The sequence below is a fragment of the Protopterus annectens genome, chromosome 13.part0 (assembly GCF_019279795.1).
Source record: "Protopterus annectens isolate FY-2018-M chromosome 13.part0, PAN1.0, whole genome shotgun sequence".
Taxonomy (NCBI): domain Eukaryota; kingdom Metazoa; phylum Chordata; order Ceratodontiformes; family Protopteridae; genus Protopterus; species Protopterus annectens.
In genome coordinates, this window is record NC_056747.1 from 467,045,085 (window position 1) to 467,066,520 (window position 21,436).

Below are 21,436 nucleotides of genomic sequence, written 5' to 3' on the forward strand. Positions count from 1 at the left end.
AAAAAAAAAAGAAGAGAGACAGAGCCTTGGGGGTAGGCAGAGATGCCACCACAGGAACTGTCTGATGTCTGCAGCCAAGGAAAATATGACCTTGGAATGGTATCAAAAGTGATTTCTGGAAATTTATGACAAAACCCAGACTCTCCAACACGGACGTGGTAAACTTGAGATCCTGGAGCAGAGAGAGTTGGGTGAAGGAGCTTGAATAAACACGATTATCTAGAAAGGAAAATATCTGAATACCTTGAATCTTGCAAAAAGCAATGACAGAAGCTAGGCATTTGGTGAATACGTTTGGGGCAGTAGAGAGGCCAAAGGGCAAAGCACAGAACTGAAAATGCAAGGAACAGACAGAGAAAAAAATTCTTAAATAGGGGATGGATGGGAATGTGAAGGTATGCATCCCTGAGATCCAGAGATACCAGAAAGGCCTGGGGTAGTAGAAGAGGAAATATCTGCAGAGATAACATTCAAAAGGAAGGAATTCTGAGGAAGAAGTTCAGCCTGGAATATCAGAATTGGTCAACATCTACCGTCCTTTCATGGGACTGAAAACATCCTGGAATAAACCCCCCCAGATAGAAGGCATGGCTTGAATGGTGCCCTGAGCCAAGAGAGAGTGAAGAACATGTGGAAAACTAGAGAGCTGCTCCTAAGGAGGCTGAGGAATCCCTAAAAAGGGATGAAGAGACTTGCAAACCATGAAATATCCCTGAAAGATAATGGACAGAACCCAAGAGTCTGAAGTGACATAGCCAATTTGGGAGAGACTGGGACAGATAAAGGGACAAGGGAACCTGGCCAAGGGAATGAGGAAGCAAACTGTCAAATAGTAACATGCTTGACCTGGAAAGCAGGTTTGCAGATGTAGGAGTCAGAGTAGATTGAGCAGGAGGCACCTGCCTAGAATGCCTAGTACCCTTCTTGCCCTTAGAAGGATGAAGAGATTGCCTATGAACAAATGCAGACTTAAGAGGGATAATTCCTCTGAAAGTTGGGGAGATGATAAACAAAAAATTGTTTCATCGCCTGTAAGGGTTTGCACTTGTCCTAGACAGACTCGAAACATTCAGCTATAGCAAATCCAAAATATTTTTATTACCCATAGGAGCATCCAAAGGTTTGGTCTTAATGTCATCGGCAAAGACTGAAGATGAAGCCAAGAACTAAAGCCTCAAAGCCGAATCAAAGACAGGAGGCCTGGAAGAGGAGTCAGCTGCATCATAGCTGCATTTGATTGAGTGGAGTGCAACTTGAGAAGTACAGTCCAGCAGGGAAAGGGCCGAAACCTTCTCCTCACAGTCAGGAGGGTCATAAACCACCTTAGAAACCTGAGAAAGGACAGCAATGACACACTGGTCATACGAGTCTGGTAGTTGATGACCCCAAATGATAAAGTGACAGCAGTGTAAACTTTCTTCCCCAGCCTTTCCATAGACCTACTATCCTCATTAGAAAGCAACAGCTTGGTAGCGGGAAATAACTTGAATGGCTTTGTCAGAGGAGACTGACACTACAGAAGGGTCAACAGAAGGGCATTTATAAAGAAATTTGCACTTGTCAGGCACTTTATAAAATTTATCTGGATTCTTAGGTGCAGAAGGCTGAGTCTCCATGGCTACAGACGCTGCCGAGAAAGTATCCAGAAGGGCAGCCAGAACAGGACGAATAGCAGATAGCTTAGGAGACTTCATTTGTAGAAGCTCATAATATCTGTTCTGAACCTCAGGGACTTGAGAACAATCCCACTTAAAATAATCCATCATAAGGGCAATGGTATCCCCAAATATGAATTCCTCCAGGGGGGAATCTGTGCTTATGGAGCTCTCTTTCTTTGAACCATAGTCCATGGGGGAAGGGATATGGGAAGAATAAGGCAGAGATTCCTCCCCTGTGTCCAGGTCTTCATCTGAGGAATCCAATTCCCTATGCCTCTTGAGTGGAGTGGAATGACAAGGAGGAGCAGGAACAAAGGACCATTGAGGAGGCTTCAAGTCCATCAAAGCATTAAATAAACCCTATACGAAATTGTGACATTCATGATGGGAATTCTTAACAACAGGGGGGAAATGTGCTTTGTTTTTTGTTTCTTTTTTTGTGGGATGTCTTTGCGAAACACCCTTGGGTGGGTCAGACCCCTGTTGTGACTCAATGATTTTAGGAATCTCCTGCCTGACTAAGATCTGAGGAATCCCCCTTCGTCCTTCAGATATAATCAGTCAAGGTTCTCCCTCAACATCAGGTACAGACATTTGAAAAGCCTCTGAAGACATGAGAAGCTGGATCAATACTAGTCTCCAGTAGGCTCACAGCAAATGATAGAACATTTTGCATGATTGTGTGAAGCACTCAAACAGAAGAGAGACTGGTTATGGCAGTCTTCATGAGGGAATATGCCTACCACATGGACATGTTCCCTTTCTGGATGACATGAACACAATAAGACCTCCCAAAAAGTGAGAAGAAATCCCAGTGGGGTACTTGTCTGAAAATATGTTTTGGTAACCAGCACAGCAGAAGGGTGTTCAGACTGGTGGCAATGTAGATCAAAGTGTGTGTGTTCGTATGGCACCTGTATGCCTATACCATGCGTGAGGAACATTCATGTGATGTACGATGCCTAGAAGTGTTAAAGTCTTTGGTATACTGGATGGATATTGGGCTGTCCTTGGCAGGAGATCTCTTAGGCAAAGAACACCACAATAGTAATACGGAAGGACATCATAATAGCATCCAGTCAAGAAAAATACCAATGGAAAAAATTAAAACAGTATTAAAGTAGTAAATGAAAAAGTACACAAAGACCAGATGAGTTGAGATATACTTTTTATTAAAAAAAAGTGATAAATAGTTACAAGTATTAATAAACGTGATTACTGAACGAATAGGTGTCATAAAAGAGAAACAGACATGTGAAGGTGTTATATCATTTACATATAAAAATAGGTAATATGAAATAAAAATATGGAGACATTAAGGGAGTATGAATTATAAACTGTTTACGAAGGATTGCAGTAAAGCCTTAATATAAAACTGAAAAAGTAAACATTAGTATAAAGAAAAAAGCAGATAAGATAGTGTGTGGTGTCACAAGGACATATGAAAGTATATGGGAAACATGGTTTAAAGGTCATAATAGAATGGATTCTGATTATCAGTTTTATTAAATTGCTTGGAATAAACTCTTAAAGGATGGGGAAGTGAGTGGGTGAAGCTTGAGAGGGGTGAAACAAGACTGCCTATGATTGGTATTTTATTTATATTAGTAATTAATGCTACTTTTAGGAATAGTCAAGAATCAGATGAGGAAGCACTGTTGGAAATAGGAGTTTGTGAAAATTCCTGATTTTATGTCACATGAAGGTGATATAGTGTTGACTGTCAAAGTGTGGATAACAGAAGTTTAAAGATAGAGGAGGAATTATGAACTACAGGTCTGGTAATAATTTATACAAAAATGTAAAGGTTGTGGCAAGGTATGGAAAGCTGGAAGGGTTTATTTTCTAAGGAATGTACTACATCTGTTAAGGATACAGCTTAGAAAGCTGAGAATTACCGATAAACAATGTAGTATAAAAGTAAAAATACAGCATGTGTAAGTAATTTCAAATGTTGCACAAGGAAAAATCATTGAATTATTGAGTGTAATGAATATAATACCCCCGGTGGCACACATGCAACAACTGGAACACCCACAGAGATACGTTACTAACCGAATAGAGGCCGTAAACAACATGTGGTACACAGACCAATTCAAAGCGCTGTCACTATACTCAGTATGCTACAGACTTCCTAAGATGTGATCTGTGTCTGGAATACAAGCATCCTCGACCCATTACTGATGGATTTTTACTGCACATCAGGAAGTCAAATAGCATCAGAAACACTTGGTCTAGGGATCTAAACCACTTCTGCTTCATCAACAGAAGAGTTTGGATGGAGAGATACAGCTTGCAGAGGATACCACTGCTGTGGAACAGACCTACCATTCCCATTAAACAAAATGTATCCCTTTCCATGTTCAAGGGCAAATCAGATCTATGGATGGAAATCTGAAAATTTACAAACTAATGGGTTAGGCATAATGGTTAAGGTCTTCACCCCACAGACTCAAGGTTTGATTTTGATCTTGAGTCATGGTAAGTTCTCCTGTGGCACTGACAGTTGATAAGCAAAAGTTAGTAACTTATCCTTCTTTTACTTGTGTTGTGGTGCTTGCATTAAGTACTGAATTCCCTAGCTGGTGTATTTAGTGGTTCTAATTTCACTGTGGTCAACTGGTGTGCGTGTGTATGTAGTCAGAAGAGTGCAACTGTACATCCTACTGTCAGCAATGCAGTCCCACTGAGTACAAATATCCCTCAGTTAACTGCAGCTGCTTGGAGTTTGGTGACTTTAGCCAGAGATCTGGAGTACACCTCAACTAAAATTCAAGGCATCCACTGGAAACAACTGAAAAATAAGTATATTTAAAGCATGTATTGCACTTTAACTGCATTTGAATTGCTGCTTCATTTTTGGTGATTGTGTCTGCCTTTTTTTCTGCACTTGAAATTCTGTACTACCACCTTATATAGCATAGGCTAGATTCAGACTTGAATCTAGGCTGTTTGGTATCACTGTGCTCTAAACCAGCCATCTTACATTTAGAGGATTTCCCTGTGTATCTCAGGCGTCCAACTGAGATGGGAATTGTTGGAGAAAGGATAGCCCCAAACTGAGCCTATCAGTAGTTTGTCTTAAAACAGCTCAATTTCACCGTATTTAAGCCTTGTGTTTGTGCGTAGCTGTGCATCACACTATGAAAGTTAGTGCTGCCCTGTATTGATGCAAACACCTGAAAACTTAAATTTTCCCTGGACATCTGTCAGCAGGACCCACCCAAGTCTCCTGTTGCTCTGCAGCAACTCAACTGCACAATAAGCGGAATCACCACAGCCCTTTACCATAAACTGTCAATAGAATAAGCCCTTCTTTTATTCCTACATCATAAACTGATCTAACTTGCACACTTCCAAACAGTACTACGGTATAAACCTGTCATTATGGATGGTCACTTTCCCACCATTTCTCTTGCCAGCATGATTGACTTGGGCATCCTGAGGCAATGTAGTAATTGCCTCATGTATACTGACAACCACTTAATCCTGAAACAAATACAATATGCAAGAGATGTAATTACATTATCAATTTGGAAACCATCCTCTCACATAACAAAAAACAAGACATCAAGCAAGTTGTCATGTACTACACCTCTCACACAAGTTCAGCACACAACACAAACTCATGTATGAGGAAGTACTCACAAGAAGCCTGCCAAAAGATCAGAGACCTCCCATGTGCAAATTATCTGCACACACTTCAACATGTATAGAAACTAAAACAACACACACAGCAGTCTCTTACCAAATAAGCCCCTAAGGCAAAATACCTCAAAGGAGACTCCTTAGTGAGACACACAGATTTCTCATCACTAGGCTGGACTAGAAGGTCATGGTCAGCTGCCTATCTGGTGCCATGAAATGTCAGATCATGCATGCACGCAATCAGGTCACTCAACAAGTACCATTATGACTCTGTCATAGTCCATGTTAGGGTGAATGACTTGAGACGTACCTCCCTTGACAATATGAAGAGAAGCATGACTGAACTCTCACATTGTGTTTCCCAGGCAAGTATGACCCTAGCCCTAAGCAGCATTCTACCTTCACCCAGGATGATGCCACAATACAAACAAAAACATGATTTACTTCAACAACTGGCTTAGCCTTCTGGTGTCATTCCAGGGGGATCCAGTATTTGTCTGCCTGGGAAGACATGTCTCCTCTAGGCTTTCGGATATGGCTAAGGTGCTTGCCTCCCCCATAGTGCCTTTTTAGGCAATGTCAAACAAAAAAAATTCCAAAATAGCAAACTCCACTTGAGACAAACAAGGTTCTGCTGCTTAATGTTAGAAGTCTAAACATGAAACTGCACTCCCTGGAAGCACTCTTCATCGTGGAAGTTGCTGATGTTTGCGCAGTCACAGAAACATGGTTCAAGGCCACAGAGTCCACCCCCAGTTGTGCAAGGCTACAGTGCCTTCCACACATTTAGACCTCAGACTGAACATGAAAGAAACAAAGGTGGAGGTGTATCCATCGTCATTAAAGCCAAGTACACCTTGAGACTGGTCAAACAGTACAACTCTCTCAAACTACTTCATGCCCAATTAACTACAGGCAAAACACCCTACCATATCATTGATATCTATAGGTACCCCTCCATGAATCAAGAAAAGCACAATGCCTACCTGGACTTACTGGAGTCACCACTCACTATACAGCCAAACACCTTAGTCATGGGAGATTTCAATTATCCTTCCATTGACTGGGTACATACACAAGCTCAAACATGCTTGCCCAGAGGTTCCTGGACTTTTGTCAGTGCAAATGTTTTGGAACAGATAGTCTGCTCCCCCACAAGGGGCTCTATTGTCCTTGACATAGTACTCGCCAATGTGGCTGGTCACTGCGCTGCCCCATGTGTGATGCCCTCACTGGTAAGTTTGGACCATAAATCAGTCTCATTCAAACTATTGGACCCCACAATCCCAAAGGAGCAAAAAACTATCTAACTTCTCTAAAGGAAACTACAGTCTACTAAGTGATGATATAAAAAGATTTATACCCCCCCCCTGCAATCACAGACAGTAATGACTCCTATGCAGAGATTTGCACAAATGCCCTGTATAATCATATTAGCAACTGCATAGACTCTGCTCTACCTGTCCGGATTAAAACCAGGTCCTCCTGAAAAAAACAAGCCACCTTGGTGGACATCAAGTATAAACAGATTGTATAACAAAAGGAAGAAACTGATGTCCAAGAACAATAGGCAACTGTGTCTGCAGAGGAAGAATTCTCTCCACATATTGAACAAGCAAATCGGAAGGTATTTTTTTTAACTACGTCTGAAATCTAAAAGGGAGTGTCCAGCCATGTGCCAAATTGGTAGCAGATGGTACCACTCACACTAAACTGGAGGAAATTGGCCTCCTAGCTGACAGATTTGGTGCAAACTTCACCCCGCCCATAATCCCACCACTCATACTCCAAAACATATATGATACCAGTTCTCTACCTAGTATCTGTAGAGATCAAGTAATGCTGTGCTCTCCAAGGCCAAACACATGGCTTCAACGGAACCAGATAACATTTCAGGTTGCTGACTAATCAGTCTAAAACAGGACCTAATTGACCCACTTTCAGTTCTCTTTAAACATAGCCTGAGAACTGGCTTTGTGCCAGCAGAGTGGAGAACAGCAATAGTAATCCCCTTGCATAAAGGAGTGCCATCAACTGACCCTGGGAATTGTAGATCCCCAAGTCTAACCAGCCTCAGCCTGCAAGGCCATAGAAAGGATCATGGACCTTATCAACAAGGACACAGGTGACCATCAAACTCTATACCCAATTGAGTTTGGTTTCTATAAGGGTACAGCTTGCTTACTGAACCTGGTAGACTTCTTTGAGAAAGTCACTAAAGCCCTGGATGAAGGGTAGGATAGTGCATACTTGCCTAACTTGACCTAACCAAAGCCTTTGACACAATCCCATACTCTGGTATTATTGAAAAAACTCCCAGTTAGGTGTTAACTCTCACATTACTAGATGGGTAGCTAATTGGCTTACCAACAGAACACACTGTCAAAGTCGGTGACTCCACCTCTACCAATAAACCCGTCACCAGTGGTGTACTGCAAGGATCTGTCTGTGCTGGGCCCTTTACTATTTGGAAACTATTTCTTGAAACTCCAGGCTAAAGTAGACAGCTTTTGGCTTACTAAGTTCATTGATGATTGTAAACTAGACACAATCATGGAGTCCCCCAATGATGTTAACATATTACATGAGGGGCTAACACAAAGAAATAACTGCTGCCAAAGTCATGGTCTAAAACTAAACACAAAGAAGTGCACTAGTATCCCATTTAGCAAGGTGGAATTCCCCACTAACTGCAATATGGTGCAAGATCTGGGAACCCATGTCAACAGCGATCTGAGCTTTGACCACCAGGTTTCCATGGTGGTAAGGAAACCTTCTACACTGCGTATCTCATAAGTAAAGGCATCGCATCCAGGTCTAAGGATGTTATAATCCCACTTTACTAGACCCTAATCAGACCATTAATAGAGTACAATGCTCCCTTCTGTGTGTATCTCACCAGACACCTGCAGCATCTGAAGAGACCACAGTGGTTTCTCACTAAGATGATACATGGCCTCCAAACGAAGCCATGTTACTGCACTGTGTGTCATACAGGCTACAAAGAGGTGACTTGTGCCTAGCCTACAGGGCAGTCTCTGACCCCAACCTGATGAAAATGCTGCACATCTACAAATAAAATGGCACTAAACTCGCTCTAGGAATCTCAACCTTGTCTGTGGCATTAACAGAACATGCTGGAGAGACGGGTATGTCTCCCAGAGATTGCTGATGCTCTGGCATAAACTTCCTATAAATGTGAAGCAGAGCTCCTCAAATGACCCTATTCAAGTGCAACCAGGACAAATGGATGGGTGACCGCAAATTCACCCCAGAGGTAACACCCATGTTCGTCATGGACAGGGGTAGTCAGTGCTGATCTGTAAAGTATGTCCATCTAATCAAGGATAATTGGGACAACCCAAGATTAACATGGCTAGGCTTATAAAGGCTCTAGGACCACTAGCCTAGTAACCTCATATGAACCTATGACTGCATCCTGTATTACTAATGGACAGAGGCAGCTCCTAAATGTTTTATCCCATGCATGAGTCCCGCCAAATTATCTATGTTATGATCTCAGTTTATCTCGTTGGCGTAAGATATTATCAACAATGGGATGTGTAAGATCAGTCTATAACCAAATGGGATAGGTTATTTTGAACACAAAGAAAATTAGCTAGGTTTAAAATGGACCAGAAGGGCAGCTAGCCTAGTACTTACCTACAAACCTATAAAATTAATGAAGATAAAACAAAACTATAACTGTAAATCATGTACCCCCTAATGACTTGGTTCAACAATACCCATATTTATTGGGGCATAAGACGAAATATTTAGGAGTATGGATTAAAAAGTCTTATGTTATGGAATCTAAAGATATGTGGGAAGAGACTAAAAAGACAATTAAAACTGAGGAAACAGAGCTCTTATTTATGCATATGGATAGTAAGATACAAGCAGTGAAAACGTTTTTATTCCTGTTATTTTTATATACAGGCCATGCATATTTTCATCAACCAGAAGAAAAGTTGTGAATAATAATAATTAATAGAGAATTGAAGGAATTTATCTGGGAGGGAAAGAGGCCAAGAGTTAAGTGAAATAAGTTGATCCTTCCAATAGAACAAGGTGGTTTAGGATTACCTGATTTGAAGGGATATTTTAATGCTACACGGTTAAGGCTCATATACATAACACAAGCAGAAGGTTATAATTCAAAGTGAGAAGAGATGATGATGAAGGGGGGAGGGTATCAACAAATAAGGTGAGAGTGGGGTTTTGGATGCAGATCCTTAAGAAGGATAACCATCATGCCAAATATTGCAAAAAAATAGTCTAAGAACAAGGCCGACATGTGACTGGAGGAAGGAAATTTTGCCAATATGGATGACTAAAAGTAGGGGTACAGAAAATAGTCAAAAGGGGGCTGGAATTTACTGAAGAAAACTGTCAAAGGAACAAAGATATTGGGACCCAATGTAGGATGAGACCAAGATGACATTTGGACTGCCTGTTAGATACTTCTTTACCTATTAGGGACAGGGGAGTCTTAAGTGAATGACCTGCTCCGGTAGATTTTTTTACCTGAATCTAGAACAGAAGCTGTTAAAATGGGATAATTAGTAGGGCATATAAAATACTGCATGATAACTATAAGAATAAGAGGATGTTCAAAAAGGTTGGGAAAAGAGACTGGAAAAGCAATTTAGAAGGGAACAACGGAAGGAAATTTGTATATCTCCAAAGTATGCGACACAATTGAGATGGTGTCAGATTTTAGCTTGGAAGTGTTTGTATATGTATTTTTATACCCCAAGCAGACTTCAAAGAATTTTCCCTCAGGTAGATAGCAAATATTGGAGATATGATGGGAAAGGAAGAGAAAACTAAAAGCATGTTTTGGGGAGTGGAAAAATTCCTACAGAGTACTCAGAATTATTGGAGAAGCAAATGGCTGTAACTAAGAAAATTATTCTTTTGAGCTGGGAAACAGGATCTGAACGGTCTAGTTGTAGTAAGGTCTTAAGTTTAATTCTGTTGGCTGTCAAAAAGCAACTAAAAGAAAATGGAAACCAAAATCTAAACCAACTTTATTAGAAGTATTGAATATTGTAAAAGAGATAAAGGAACTGGAAGGATGATCTTTAGAATAGGGAATGAGCAAATCACATAGAAATGAACGAAATTTGTGGGACCAATACGTGCAGACTGATGTTCAAGAGGAGAAGTGAGGTTTAAGGAAAGGCAGGAATTGAATGATTTATGTAATGTTGGACTGAAAGAAAGTTATAAAAAGAGAATATATAATGTATGATGTCTGTAAATGGACAAATGTTAGTTTGGTTTGCTTTCTATTCTATTAATGTATCTGTGCCTATGTCTTAAGTGATATTTTAATAAAGATGTTAAAAGAGTACACAAGTATTTTGCAATGACTGTGTTGATTTTTTTTCAAGGAGCAGTCGGCATGTGCTACATGTGTACACATGATTTTTTACTAGGTGCTCCAATTCCATCCCAAGACATCAATGTTTATATGACATGGTAATCCTCCAAATTACATGTAAATGTGTGTGCATGCACTCAATCATGTGCAACAAACTGGCATCCTATGTGAGATTAGATTCCTGCTTTGAGTACAATTAATGTTGGGATAGCTATCCAGTTCCCCCCATGTCACCAGAAATGGTAAAGTGAGTAGCTAGAGAAAGAATTCTCTGGCTGTATCCATTTTTTTTTGAATGATGATAGTTTCATTTGTAAAGCTATAATCGCAACTCAGTGGCTCTAGCTGCAGTTTAACATCTGTGTGTGTGTGTGTGTGTGTGTGTGTGTGAGCGTGGTACCCACACAGCCTTTAGCAAAGGCTAGCTTTGCAATCCTCTGCATATTTTTCCCCGCATCTGCAAAGGTGGTGGGACAAGCATTTGGTGAATCTTTATCTTTCTTGTCCTACTGCAGTACCATACATTGCACTTTGTTAGCTAATGTACACAGCTACCACAATCACAGATCAGATAGCCAAAGAGAGTAAATAATGCTTACTGTTGCCAAACATATAAGTGGTCAGTTTCATAATCCGGATACTAAAACAAAATAAAGCAACTACTTCTTACAAACCACAGCAAAAATGTGCTGTTTGATAAGCAATGCACACACACAAAGTGAGTGCATTTAACCAGTTAAATAAAAAACAGACATTTTAAAATAAGTATGTTTGAAATACTGGTATATATCTGATCTATATGCAGTGTAGAATAATGAAAGCATATAGGTTCATAGGTTCATACTAGGCTATCTGCCCAAGGGCATTTATAAGCCTAGCCCATAGTTATGTGGCTTTCGCCACCCCTTTAGTTTGAATATAGGTTCATAGGTTCATATTGTGCTGTACTACACTAAAATGAAACCATATGCCATACCGTGAAAGCATGACCCTTTCAAAAATCAGAGATCATAGGAGATTACTACCCTATTGACCTGGAGGTCATTTTAAGCCTAGTCATTTCAACCCAATGTAATACCATAGACGTACTAGTCAATACCCAAGTTTGTATTTAGTGATAACTACCCATATCCAGGAGGGTTGTGGGTGTCTGCAATATAACACATGGTTTCATTTTAATGTGTGGTATTCTACTATCACTCTGTTTTTTTCTGTTTCTATAATGGCTGAATGAGAGTGGGGAGATCTGATTTTCATTAACTAAAACATGTAAAAATTTTAAATACATGCAGAAAAATAGAAAGCTACCCGTTATAATTATGATGAATGGGACAGGGTCCTTTCTGTTAAGAATCCCATGTTGTTCAGCTACTGAAAGGTCTAAGTGACTATGGGGAGGGGGCATAGAAAAAGATGAAGATTTTCCATCACCTTGCTGAAAGTTATTTCCTCCTCTAGGTTTTCATAGCGCTGCTCAAGACGGGAATATTCATTCACCAGATTCTGATATCGGCCTCTCTCTTCCTCCAATTCAGCCATCAGTTTTTTGCTCTCTGCTGCCACTTTTTGGGCAAGCCAATCTATTAAATGAAAAAAAAGTGTCAACAGAACAGTAGAATAAGTTTACTTTTCAGCAAAAAAAAATCTATGTTTACAATAATGCTTCAGGTAGAATGTTTTATTTTTCTTTTCCATTCAACAAGGGAATCAACACATTCCTTCAAGCAGCAACACAAGCACAGACACAAAATCTATGAAGGAGAGTGTTGACATACGTAACAAAAAGTGTGTTTGTGTGGTCAGTCCAGGCAGCACAATCTGCATCTTTTCAGCAGCTCTAAGATTAACACCATTTTTATATATTTAAGACCATCATCTATAGAATGTGTAGTACAGGGAGTAACACAAGTTTATAAGATACTGCCTTGAATTTGTTGGGTAATTTGTTTTTTCCTCGTCTATGTTCTGAAAGCAGCTTATATTTAAAAGCAAAATGAAATTTTTGGAAGTAACCTCTCTGCCGATCTGCTTGAGCTGCCACTATGTGCCTCCCACAAAGGTGAGCAGAAAATGGTTCCAATACTTGCGTCTCAACACCCATATCTGGTTCCTATCAAAATGACGAAAAATCAAAATCTCGAATGCTTGGATGAGTGAAAACGCAGGTAATTGAAATAGATATTGTGAGATTGTGGTACAGTGAAGATCTGAAAATTTGCCCTTTCCTCACTGTAGTGCGATCTCGGAGTTAGAATATATTTTTAGGGGGGGTGTGGGGGGCACAGTCCCCCACAACAGCAATTTCGATTACCTGCATTTCCGCTCATCCGAGCGTTCGAGATTTTGATTTTTCATCTATGTAATATAGAACAAACATAGATGATAGGCACATCTTTATTCTCCAACTCCAACATCCACAGAAGACTTGCATCTGTACTAAATAGTAGAATTAAGAAAAGGAAGACTGAAGATGCAGCAGATTACCACAATAGTCAATGCACTATATATTTTGGCATGGATTCAGGTTCCTCACAGTTTGACGGAGGATCACAAACATTCAGGAGCAGATAAGTAAACCACCACTCTATTGACAAGGTAGCAACTAAAGATGGAAGACGTCCTGCATCCACTGTATCTTTATGGGATACTTAATACACTGGACTTTACACATTAGACACTCTCATAAGGAAAATGCTGGCATTTATACAAAGCAATAATACACACATGTAATATTCTGCACTATACAATATACTATGTTGTAAACTAAGGATGTCACATAACATTCATACATAATTTCAAAGTTGTGCCAAGGTCAGCTGGTGTCAGGGGCAATGCCCTACTTGAAAGTTAGACCACAAAAAATCACCTTCAAGGAGCTATACTAGATCCTAACTACAGTTCAGTGACTTATTCAAAATGTTGTTTACAGAGGATTCATCACTACCACAGTGCTAATCATGCACTCCAAAAGCTTGCACCTGAAGCAGCTACCCCTTTTTGTCTCACCCCTTTGCTTGGCATTGCATCATTTGAAACAGATACACTTGCAACATATTTATAGCAATATACCATACCTTTACAACATACTTGTATCAACAATGCATATAAAATATGCAATTATAATATGCATTACAAGTCAGCAGCATTAACTCTATTTGTAGTCACTGCGAAAAACAATCATTCCAACTGGAAAGGTTTCTAACGTTTTTTTCAAACTCTGGACATTTTACAATCACTATAAGATAAGGATGTTATTGTAGGATGTCTGGTCACATCCTTTAGATCGTCTGCATCAGGCACAACAAATTAAAGTTCTGTAGTGAAGCACTTAGCTGTTATAATCTGGGCAGGTTGAAGAAATACTCGAGGCGGTTTCTGGGTTGTGCAATTGTGGCACTTCATGCTTCTTACTGTCAGTTTACCAAACACACCACTGTCTGACACTGAGAACAGTCCACTCACGCATAGATGTTTCCAGCAACCTGTCAACATTAGTTAGTGACAATGTGGGATCTTGCTATGTTTATATGACCTATTTCACAGCTTCTTCTTGTTACAAGTGTTAGTCTTACCAATGTTGGTTTCTAATAGTATCTTCAGTTCTCAGTACTAACAATATCTTAGTTGATGTCATAACAGTACTGATTTTTTTGTAAATCTTCATGTCAAACTAATTGCATATTTGGCATTTTCTATGGTTGAAGTAGAACAAACGATGTTTACAACTTTGTTCTCATTCTCCTCCTCCTCAACAATCACGGAGAAGCAAAGCAGTATAGGCTATAATGGAGTGTGTAAATCTGACACTTTCATGATGTTTTTTTACTTTGTGAATATTTGTCTCAGCTTGTCTGTTACGATGAGGAAGATTTTATATGCTAAAATCCCTTGCTAATAAAGTGCAAAACATTGTCACAAAAACTACTCAAGGATACTAAGACATGAGAACATGAACAGTTGGGGAAGCAGTACATTTCAATTTTATAACATCAGGATGCTTTGAGTAGTAAATCAATACAGATAACATACTTAGTCATTAAACTAAAATAAATTGGCAGTTCCTTTACTCCACAGCTGGAATTTTATGAGGTATAATCAAACCTTTTACATTGCTCTTGTGATACACATGGCCTTGACTACTTCTTAGCATAAGTTCTATTTTGCAAGATATTCCTGGCCTGAATATTACATCATGTGCCCTGTGTTCATGCTCAACAATGTTCAAGTGTGCTTCATGATTCTCTCCAATATTTAATCTCAAAACAGCTTTGATACAATCACTCTGTTGGATATGATCATGAGTCCTTATGACTCCTGAAATTCATCATGTTAGGTATTAACTGATATGGTAATACTTCATTTACCTCCAAACCATCCTTCTAAATACCATAGTCATTCCCATTCAATACAGAGCATCAGAAATTCTGTTTTATCTGGTAAAATCATATAGCTCCTGAAAATTCTAAGCAACTTCATAATTTATTTGCATTCTGTAGTCTTGCATCACAGCATATATCACTCTGCTTTGAATTCTTTACATACTTGTCAACTGTATGCTTTTTAATAAAACAAAAAAGTCAAATGAATGAAGTAGTAAATAAACCACCAAAAAAGAACCTCCAATCAGGCAGAATTAGGTTCACTAGGAAGCAGATACCATACCTCAGCGAAAAACTACTTTAATGGTGCTTTAGTCTCAAAGAGACTTCATCAGAATGAACTTTAACATAAAAAAAACCTTATGTATACCAAAATTAATGAAATAATCCAATTAAGAAAACCAATTAAGTACAAATAAATCTTAAAGACATAAAACCATAAAAAACAAATATAAATGAAAAAAATGAAATACCCAGTTAAAACTATATCACAACCATATATCTTCTTTTTCATGTATATTATTTTAAATGTTAGTATTGTTTTCCACTCAACCTATTTTTTTTAAAACATTTAAGATTAATATTAAACAATACCGACATTTAAAATAATTAGTATACATTAAGGAATATGGTTGTGATATAGATTTTAGCTGGGTATTTCATTATTTCATTTTTTCATTTACATTTAGTCCCAGTAAAATGTGATAAATGTACCATTTATACACAGATTTCCAGTAATAATCCTGTTACTCTTTCTGCGCCTAATGAAGAAACTGTCTGTGCACAGTCTCATCACATGTCAAGCATATTTACAAATGGTCATGTTTCTGCTGTATAGGGACTCTTAAGAACTGTTCAAATTATTGCAATTTTTATATCTATTAATTACTCTATCAGTTTTGAGTTGGTTACATAATATTATGCCCTTTTTTATTGATCAGCATACCAAGGCAGTCCATACTTAAGTGCAGGACAAATATTTTTATCATGCTGATAACCACATCTTGATCAAAATAGTTATTACATATTACAGTGCTGAATATTTATTTTCAACTTCATTATCAGACTCATTCATAACAACTTTTCTTTGCTGTCATAAACTTTGAAGTGTTTCAAGTATTGTACAGTCACTTACAGTATTCTGCCTAGTTTCAATGGGCTTTATTTTAATGTTGTACACATCTAAATATTATGCACGTGCTTTCCTGTGAATACAGTTAAACATCTACAGCTTTTCAAATGCCAAATCCATTTCTGATGAAAGTTTTTTCTTACTTTGTCATCTCCAATGCCACAGGTAATGCTAAATGAAAGATTTGCACTGATTGAGTTTTTAGTTGAGTCTGGAAGAGAAGCTGTTAAAGAAGGGATAATTAGTAGGGCATATGAAATATTGCACGATAACTATAGTAATCAATTAAAAGAGGTCAGAAAAGATTGGGAAGAGAGATTACATAAGCGATTCACAAAAATTATAGGACATATGAACAGTTCCCAAATATGCAACACAATTTAAAAATATTTAGGACTTTTGTATGTAAATGTGAACTTGATAGTATGGTTTGATTACTTTTATACAAACGCAAGTCTGCCCATGTCACAAGTGATAATTCAGTAAAGGTTTAAAAAAATTAATATCAAATCTAAAAAATGTATATATATATATATATATATATATATATATATATATATATATATATATATACTGTATGTGATCTATATTCTTAATAAAGTTCTTCAAGACCATATATGAACATATGTTTATTGGGGAAGACTTCTTCAAAAGGTTATGGCTTTACCGGAAAGTAAACTGGAAGATGTATAGTTATATTTAGTAAAATTTCAAGGCCCACTAAAATATTTAGTATAAATTCTGACAAACTATTCTCAATGAAAACTTAAAATGGCTTAATTCTCCTTGCCAAAGTAGCATAAACTACAAAGAAGATTTTCACTGAGATGAATCATACATTACAGGATGACAAAGACACAAAGTGGGGTTACAATCTTCAATTTTTAATATTTAGGAATTGAATAGGAGGTTTTAGAAATAAAATGTCTCATTAATGCCAGACTACAAGCTATTCACACCATTGTCTTTCCACTAGAGTCAAAAATGCATATATTAAGGTACTCCTCTGTCTGACTGAAGGAAATAATTAGTCTAATGTGATTCCAGGACAATGGTGAGAAATGCAAGATCTTGCACATGTGTGACAAAAGCTTTGGTAAAGGATACGGTTCTGGAAGGTCTAGTTTAATGAAGCAAAAAAATAAGTTAGGGATAACAATAATACTTGAATAAATCAAGCAGGACAGAACAAACAAATAGATGGCGTCAACAGAAAGATAGACTGTATCTGCAGAAATATGGTCATCACAGATTTGTAATATACTTATTTTGCTTTAATTTTTCAATAGCCAGGGGAATCGTTTTAATCATGACAGAATAATTTTTGCTACAGCTACAGACAGCAGCAGAAGTTTTAAGAAAAGATAATTAGTGGTTAATGTGTTGAAACGTGAATCAGCAGTTTGCAAAACTGAAAGCATTACCAGATAACTACTAAAAGTCAATTGAAAGTGTAAGCATTTGTAAATTAGTACATATATAGTAACAGTAAATTCAGTAAAAGGAATGGCTCAATTACTTGAATGATAAACAGTGCAGTTGTTACATTACCAAAATACAGTTACTGTAAAGGTACTGAGTTTGACTCTGTGGTTTTAAGAGATGTTTACAGGTTGGGGAAGAGTGTGTTGAGAGAGAAACTACAACCAGTTTGTACAAGAAAATAAGGAAGGGGAGGGGGAATGAAGAATGGAAGGAATTTAAGGTGAGCCAGAAACTGGAACAGCAGAAAAATGAAGATGGATTAGGTGATATGTGGGTGGCATAAGATGGGGCAGCAAGAGCTTTCTTTGATAAAAACATTACAGTTTTGAAGCTCAGAAAGGCATTCATTTTTCCTGATGTTGGTGGGAAGGCCAAACCAGATTTTCTGATCATGAATGCAGGATGTATACTCTGATGAAAAGGAGGAAGGAGCTGTTGACCTTTTGACATACATGTACTTGTGTATGTGTGTGTGTGGGGGGTCACTACTAGACTGGGTTCTGAAAAAGTACAGACTAATCATGGACATGAAGAGTCGCAAGAAAGTTGCTATTTTTTTTTCAAGTTGACTACAGCAAAGAATAGAAGCACTAGGAGCCATGAGTCATAGGAACAGACTATCGAATCCAAAAGCACTAAAATCCACCAAGAAACGCTGAACTACTTCTCTGCGTTTTTTGTCACAAATGTAACTTCATCGAAGTGAAGAGTGAAGATTCTGAGGAAGAATGGTGGATTCTTTTATGATAGGGCACGGGTGAGGTGAGTATGCGATAGTGACGGACGTTAGGGTTTGGGTTAAGGTAAGTGGGTAGTTAGTGGTTTGTGTATAGTTTAGTGTAGGGTTAGGTGCAAGATTTTAGGTGTGTGTGTGTGGATTGCTGTTTGTTTGGTGTGCTTGTGTTGTGTGAGTGTTTTTTGGAACAGCAATTTTTTTCCCTAGGAAAATATTTGCAGTTCTGTATGTTCGATGTTTTCAGCTTTCACTGAATAGAGGTCAATATTAGAACATTCGAAGTTTTGAAACTTCGATGTTCTAAATACAGACCCCTTTGTCACTTGTGTTACTGTAAAAAGAAACCCTTGATTCAAGTAAAAAAATTCACATAGAAGCTGTAGCTAAGAAAGACCGTTTTGGGATGTTATACTATAAAATACATAGAACTATAGAAAATATCACAACTAAATCTGATGGCTTTGGGATCTGTTTCATCGCTGGAGGGTAATAATTTAGGTCACCTAAAACTATCAATGCTCACTAGGCTTGCATGCTTTCACATTAGCTATTGCCTTTTGTTTACACATGTGCTCTGTATTTAAATGTCAATATGAAATTGTGTTTCTATAGTATACAACATGCAGAGCCCTCTTCTGAGACACCCCATACCCAACGTCTGATAGTTTACTGTCTATTCTCCCATTATAAGTAGCAAAATCTGGAAACCTTGCTTTCTTAGCCTGCATGGAATACTGCTGTGTTCTTTGCAGGAGGGGTTGGGCACATTGTCACAGAGACATCAGGGAAACAAGACATTACTGGCTCAAGGATACGTCAGAAGAAAATATTTTCAAATTTGCTTTCATTACCTTCAAAACAAAAAAACAAAACAATTATACCATGCAGGGAGCCCCCCCCACACACACACACACACACACACACACTGTCACCACCAGTAAGACAGACTTCTTGTAAAAGGAAACTTTTATTTTTAGCTGACATTGCTCTACAAAACTTTCTGGAAAGAAAAAAAGTATAGGAAGTTCTGGAGAATTAGTCATATGGAGCTAGAACAAAGGCACAAAAACTACTAAAAGTACAAATTGCGGGGTTATCATCAACATAGTACCTGTTAGAAACAATAACAGCCACAAATGATTAGAAAGAATTGGGAAAAATTTAGATAGACCCCCAGCAAATAACAGTAGTAGCAGTCCAAGTCATAAAGAGAAAAAAATTATCCAAAAATGACTGTGGCACTTAGTCACTTAGATGCAGAGCTTAGATTAAAATGCATTAACTGGCACATAATAGTGGAGTCCAAATCTTAAAATTACAGAGAACATCTGAAAATATGGCTAAAAGTATTGGGAAAAATTTACTTTTCTGTGACAGGGTGATGTGTTTTAGTACAAGTAAGGAGGTGGTAGACTGGAAAGACATAGATGAGAGAGCTTCCAACATGCATGGTATAAGTGTGTGCCTTCTTACTTGGATGCGACTAGACATTATGGAAAAGCTTCAGGACAGAGAAAGAGATGGACTGATGCTGAAGATGAAAAAGTTTGGACTAATTGGCTGGTAGAAGTAAGACGATGAGAAAGGCAAGGGAAAAATCTATACAAGGAGCACCAAAGAAGTTAAGAAAACACCAAGTCTTAAGTCAAATCAAAGGTAAACTGTACAGATAAAGGTCTGGATACCATTCTCATCTGTGAAAATGCATTCTATCTTGAGACACTTCCTGGATTAGATGCAGGCATGGGGAAATGCTATGTTTGGTAGAAACTAAAAGATTTAATTTTGATGCACAGACTATACAAATACTCTACAGTAAAATCTAAATGCCCAAAGGGTATATGTGTATGGTTATAAATGAAACAAACTTCAGGCAGACAGCATTGTGATTAGTGTAAATCAACTCAACAGCTTAAAAGTTACACTAGCAAGGCAATTAGGATTCAGAGATTCAAATTAAGCGGGTTGTCATATTGAAATTAGTATAAACATATGTGAAACCCTGGCAGAATATGGTACACTAAATGCAAAACCTAGAGAGAAATAAAGTGGTTTTGCAATTTAGGCTAGGAGTGATACAACTTTCTTAAACATAGGAAGATGTCTCAGTGGATGATGCATACCAGAGCACATGGTTTGGTCTAATGATAAAGAAAAATGGAAGCTAAGTAAATAAAGCCATAATATGAGAGGCAGTATATAGGGAAGGACAACATTAGATTAAGGAAGTTAAAAAGCAAGTCTCTCAGAAAAAACAGAAAACACTCTCACTGCAGGAAACAAAGTCACTAGTCATGCAGTACAAAGTTTCTTCATGAGAAAATGACAGAATGGAGGAGTCCTGAGGCCCCAACACTACTGATCACTGGTAGACAAGGACATGATCCCCAGAATCTGTCACATCAGGATCAGTTACGGATTTATCCTTTCCAAGCAGTAACAAATGGTAATGACAGTGGAGTGGGTAATAACATACAATTGCATAGCAGAGCAAACTACTAGCATTAAAGGTAAAAGGAATACTTTTGGCAGTAGCATCCTAAGTTGTTCAAATATAATCGGAAGATTTGGGGAAAAGATAACTTAAGGAAAGATGAGGCAATGATATATGCATTACATCAAGATTACTTGGTATGCTGTACATGATAGGAAGCAGAAGAATGCAATATCTTACCAGAATTCTGACAGGACCAATTGTACTGCAGAGAAGCTAAATGAGGTACAATGATTCAGGAATTATCTATATCCAATTCCAAGTAAGGACTACAAACAAAATTATGGGACAGTTTATACTGTCTTCAGTTGCAGTGTTAAAGAATCCATGCCCTCATTAGAAACAATTTACAATTTAACTACAGATTCTAGAAGCCAATAAAGAAATTCTTACATATTAAGCACAAAAGGAATCACTGGAGAAGATACCCTAACAGGAAATTCATCAGTATTGCTAGTCAGCAATACTGATGGGTCATGGCATTTGGCCTTGGAAAATGTACACTTTACATGCAT

General features: G+C 38.1%; 1 protein-coding gene across 1 annotated transcript in view; it reads right to left on the reverse strand.

The window, feature by feature from the left end:
- The window catches only part of LOC122787918 (unconventional myosin-Vb-like), a gene marked incomplete at its 5' end in the record, with an annotated part of 1,807,467 nt that overhangs the window by 883,206 nt on the left and 902,825 nt on the right, over positions 1-21,436 (reverse strand). Inside the window, one exon of the mRNA XM_044054844.1 lies at positions 12,127-12,275. Within this exon, the coding sequence (XP_043910779.1) occupies positions 12,127-12,275 (149 nt within the window). The remainder of the gene's footprint in view (positions 1-12,126; positions 12,276-21,436) is intronic.